General features: G+C 41.5%; 1 protein-coding gene across 4 annotated transcripts in view; it reads left to right on the forward strand.

Annotated features, from left to right (window-relative positions):
- The first annotated feature begins 3,686 nt into the window (after nucleotides 1-3,686).
- The window catches only part of tbpl2 (TATA box binding protein like 2), a 49,569-nt gene continuing 47,691 nt past the window's right edge, over nucleotides 3,687-5,564 (forward strand). The window contains exon 1 of one of the 4 annotated variants that reach the window (XM_008398644.2): nucleotides 3,687-3,952. In XM_008398644.2, the coding sequence (XP_008396866.1) occupies nucleotides 3,905-3,952 (48 nt within the window). In that variant the 5' untranslated portion in view covers nucleotides 3,687-3,904. The remainder of the gene's footprint in view (nucleotides 3,953-5,564) is intronic. The other 3 variants (XM_008398646.2, XM_008398645.2, XM_008398643.2) reach the window with 3 other exon arrangements.

Genomic DNA, 5,564 nt, shown 5'->3' on the forward strand with positions numbered 1-5,564 from the left:
GGTGAAACACTGAACTAAACCTGCTAATGACTGATTCAGTCAATCCAACTTGGATTGGTAACTGGTTAAACTGAACTGGACTATTATTACTTGTGTGGAATCTTTATCAGCACATAGACACTTTTTGTTTTCTTGTTTAAACCAAGGATCCAAGATGGCGCCGGTGTGTGCGGCTGCTCATCTGTCGTTCTCACGTTTGCTTATGTTTATAGTGTTTCTGGCCTGTGTCATCTACGGAACTGAGTCTCTGCTGGTGTATGATCGCAACACACTACTAGACGTCCAACCTTTGGTCCAGGATATGGAGTTATTTGACGTTGCTGGCCAACAATCCTTGCCCGCTTCTGTCGGAGATTTCGAGCCACCTGTTCCGGGTTCCTGCGCTGCATTCACGGCAAAGACATCATTGTCGTCGCGGTAGACGAAGCGGCCAGCTGGTGAAGCTGAAGTTTTACATGACGCACTGTTCTGCTTTTATGGATCGTTTCTGGACTCTCAGGTGCCTCGGCGTTTCTTGGATCCCGTCGATGTCTGCTTGGTGCCAGTGGTCGGCGTTCAAGCAACTCTACACCGCCGTCCCTGCCCTTCCTGGATCAACATGCGCCGACGGTGTCTCCAAAACCTGAGACCGCTGTGCCGGTTTTCCCGACCTGTCGAAGCCCATGATCTAGTTCCTGTCAGGATTGGCCTGATAAACGCCAGGTCGCTTGCGAATATAACTTTTATTCTTCGGGACATTTTTAGTCACCAAAACCTGGATTTTCTGTGTGTGACTGAGACGTGGCTGAGTGTTGGTGAGTCCAGTGCTCTATCTGAGCTTTTACCAGTGGATTGTGCTTATTTTAATTCACCACAGGCTTCGGGGAGAGGGGGAGGTACAGCGACTGTTTACAAACAGGACTACCGATGTAAGCAGTGTTTTCTACAGACGTCTTTCCCCAGCTTTGAGTTTACGTCATTTGAGATAAGACACGTAAACCCAGTTTTCTGTGCTGTCGTTTACCGACCCCCCAAATATAATAATGATTTTATAAGCGACTTCTCTGACTTCTTATCTGGGATTATAACYAACTATGAACATGTTCTTATTGTTGGAGACTTCAATATACACGTGTGCTGTCCTGATAAGCCTCTGGTAAAGGACTTTTTAAGCCTTCTGGACTCTTTTAACCTGGTACAGGCTGTATCTGGTCCTACACATGAGCACGGACACACACTGGACCTGGTTATTTCCTGTGGTCTGCCTGTGACTAACCTGGAAATCTGTGACTCTGTGTTCTCGGATCACCTGCTTGTTTTATTCAGTGTTACTTTGACACCTACTGCAGTTAAAACTCGCGCTGCTGATCGGCGCTGTCGGATTATTAACCCTTCCACTGCCACTCAATTCTCTACTGCTTTTCTTCAGCTCTGTGGATCATCTGACTTTCTCCACTCCGATACTGAAGAGCTCCGGTCCTGGTTCTGTTCTTCCTGTCAAACCATCCTGGGTTCGGTTGCTCCACTAAAAACCAGGCAACCAAGGATTAAACCTGAGCCTTGGTTTAATGACAGAACTCGTGCTGCAAGGAAGGAATGTCGCTGTGTTGAATGAAGGTGAAAAAAGGATAAACTGCAGGTTACTTTTCAGATTTTAAAAGACTGTTGGCGTCTCTACCAGAGCACGGTTAAAGAGTCTAAAAGGGAATATCTGGCAAATATAATTTCAAATATAACAGCCGTAACCCACGTGTTTTATTTAACACCATTGACTGTACTTAATATTCCACAGAATGCCTGTTTGGAAGCTTCTCCTGACATGTGTGCTAATTTTCTGCGTTTCTTTATTGAAAAGGTTGATAGTACCAGCAGGGGCGGAGCCAAAGAGGGGGCCGGGGGGGCCAGTGCCCGTGGAGCATTTATGCGCATTTATTGCCCAGCGCACTGCGCTTGTTTCCGTCTAACGAATCTGCACTTTAGTTTCTTTCCTCTTTCAACAGTCAGGTGCTATTCCTCTATTTAAACTACAATAAGTAGATCAACACAACTTGATCACACATTCTCTTTAGGTTTTCTCTGTGTGCTCCAAACTCATTAAATGTAAACTMATTAGAAGCCCGAACACCATCAGGCAAATAATTCTGGTCCGACCAGAACTACTTTTACCTGTCAAATGACCTGTCCAAACAGAGCTTCCTAACCAAGGTGTCCATAACTCTTCAACACGCTGTCAGCTCCCGGTCAGAAAGACGCATTTAGTTCAGTGTCCATGAGATGATATTCAGAAAGGATTTTTTATTTGATTGATTTTAGTTGCCTCTGTGATGAACTCTTTGCGTAAAGTCTATCATGTCTCCATGTGCGCCAGTCAAAGGTGTTAATTATAACATGTCAAATGACAGAGGGGCTTAAAAACTAACCAAATATTCAGTTTGGTTATTTTTTTAAATTATATATATGTGTGCACACACACATTTAAAATTTTGCCCCCCCAGAGGTAGTCCTGGCCCCCCCTTGGCCCCCCCAACTTTAAAAGTCTAGCTCCGCCACTGCCACTGAGGTGCCTTGATGCAGCACTCTGCGAACAGCCTATTGGTTCAGAAATGTCTTTCTGTGTCTTACCCTCTTGCTTGAGGGCGTCAATGATGGCCTTCTGGACAGCAGTCAGGTCAGCAGTTACTTTGTTGATTCAGATGATGAGGTTAACGGCTCGTTCAGAGAACCTTTTCATAATATGCACATTTTTTGAGACAGGGATTTTGGGTTTTCATGAGCTGTATGCCAAAATCATCAGTATTAAAACAATAAAAGACATGAAATAYTTCAGTTGGTGTGCAATGAATCTAAAATATATGACAGTTTAATTTTTATCATTACATTATGGAAAATAATTAACTTTATCACAATATGCAAATTTTTTGAGAAGGACCTGTATACAAATATCAGTCAGCAACTTGACTTAGAAATGTGATTGGAATCTTTTGGGCAAAACAGAAACTGTAAGAACCACACAGAGATCATTTTTATGGATTAAGATTCAAACTGTGCAGAGTGAGACGATACAAATACCCGGACTCACCTCCCAACAGCTAAAGTAGCATAGCTGACATAAACATTAGCTTCCGCTAACAGAAACTGAGGAGGTCAGAGTATCAAAATACCAGACATATAAAACGTAACCTGAAATCATTTATAATTACTCCATGTCTCATTATAATCAGAGAGCAAAGCCTGCAGGGTTAGCTCCTACTTACTTCAGAGGACAGACCACCGGGACGCTCCGTCTTGCTTCTGGGTTTGCCTGGATATTTCTCCGGCCAGCGAACCATTTCCGCCACCCAGTGGTACTTTTTCAGACCGCTTGGTCTCCTGTACCGCTCAAAAATGCACAATATGTCTATAAATTATTTTAGGATATTAAAAGGAAGTGCTGAGATATTCCGTTTTCCACCGAACTAAAGTATTTGCCACTTCGGTACAAGCGCAGTGAAAAACGTTCAGAGGATAAAAACACTAGACTCAGAGCAAAACTCAGATGTCTCAGCTTTTACTAGCATGTAAACACATCATCTACACAAATCTGGTGTGAGGGTTGAGTATTGGACCGGGCCTAACTGTTTACGTACATTGCTGCTATTTTATTGACTCATCGTATTAACAACCTTATCCACGTGTGGTATAAAATAATTTTTTTGTTTAATGGAAACACTGCAATTGCAAAAAAAATAAAACATTCCCGATGTTAACATAATATAGACAAAAATTTGCACACATTTTGTAAAGGAAACACATCTAAGGACGCACTAACAAGAAGGTGTTGCTGAAAGACAGTGAAAAGGTCTGAGTGCATGATTAGTTACAGCTGGTCAGCTCTGGGGTGCAGAAACAGCCCTGACATCTTAATTAGGCCGTATTGTGGAGGACCATGGATGATCTGGCTTTGGAACGTTACTTTGACGATTCTATCGCAAATGTGAGTATATACAGTAGCCCTGTGCTGGAAAAGTGGATTTAAGCATTTCTACGCTGGTCCTGGACCTGAAATGGGAGGGAAACTTAAGTGTTTTCACAAGCCAATCTTAAACTTAAAACAATGTTTTACTCCATAAGCATTTTGCAGTTTAAAATGCAAAAATAAATAAATAAACCAGTTTAAGATTTAACTACATAGATTTACTGAATGACTGATTTAATGTTGTACTTTAAAAAAATCTAACAGATTTTTAAGCAGTCCTCAACATGATATTGTAGGAGCAAGCATAATGATTTATAATAATTTTTTTGTCTTGTATAATATTTCTGTTGTCTTTTAACCTGAATTTTGTGTTTTTTTCATAACCACTGARATAAACAGATGACATAATATGTAATGCTTTGTGGAATGAGATTAACATATGGAATTGAAATTCTGAAATAACTTTTCAGTGATATTCAAATGAATAGAGATGCACTTGGCTACAAATTTCTGACATTCTGGGTCCAGATAGATATTTTGCTCAGACATCTAAAAGTTTGGTTTACATCAAGTTGTACAATATTAGTCACTAACCTGGTGTCTAAAATTAATTGCTTGGAAATATTCATAAACAGTAGACCAATAAATATTTCTGTAGTGAGATTGGAAATTGTAGTTGAAAACCCAGGTCAGCTGACAGCTTTGCCTGGGCAAGGAGGTCCAATAAGCGTATTCTTATTGGATCTCCTTCCTCACAGCATTTGGTAACTATTAGAAATGAACTATGGGACTTGCAGACAAAATGGCAATGGCCAACCATCAGGACATTATAATTGATAAGCGACAGAGGACAGCTGCTGTGTTTGATGGTAGGTAGAAGGAACTGTAGTGCCTGTGGTCATTTGGAGCACTTGGGTCAATGATGCCACACTGGAGAAGTGGCTCCAGAGCAGGGGTTCTTAACCTTTTTTGAGGTACTGAACCCACCAGTTTCATATGCGCATTCACTGAACCCTTCTGTAGTGAAAAAATAAATATTTCCCCCGCCCCCAAATTCAAGGCATAGGGGTGACCTAACTAGAGTCTAGTTGGGTCACCCCAAGATAACCAAGTCTTCTTAAAAGGTAGAGTCTCTGAGAACAGTTCTTSAAAATATAGTCAGTGTTTTCAGCAAAGCTGAGCTGACTGTCCCGGAACGACCCATGGTATTTAAAATTTGCCACAGTTTCAACAGGTTGGTCAACGAGAGAAACTGGAACCACTTTAAGGTCTTGTTTAGGTCATTTAATTAGCTCTACATTCTTAAGAGAATGAAAAATGAATAATAAAGACTTTACGGTATTCTGAATTAGTAATGTAATTATATTAGTTGTGTTACCACCCCCACGCCACTAGAGGCAGTAGCAGGCCCGAAAAGATGCGACTAAGGAGCCGATTTAGAAGTACACCGAAGGCTGCAGAATTTGATAAAAACTGAGTTTTGCTGAAGACAAAAGTTCAAATCCATGCTGAGAGTGGAGCTCCTTCAATCAGTGCTCCTCCGCAGCACTGATTGGCTAAGCAATGTAACGTGATCCTCTGATTGGCTAAGCAATGTAACGTGATCCTCTGATTGGCTAAGCAATGTAAC

The sequence above is a fragment of the Poecilia reticulata genome, linkage group LG22 (genome assembly GCF_000633615.1).
Source record: "Poecilia reticulata strain Guanapo linkage group LG22, Guppy_female_1.0+MT, whole genome shotgun sequence".
In the NCBI taxonomy this organism is placed as follows: domain Eukaryota; kingdom Metazoa; phylum Chordata; class Actinopteri; order Cyprinodontiformes; family Poeciliidae; genus Poecilia; species Poecilia reticulata.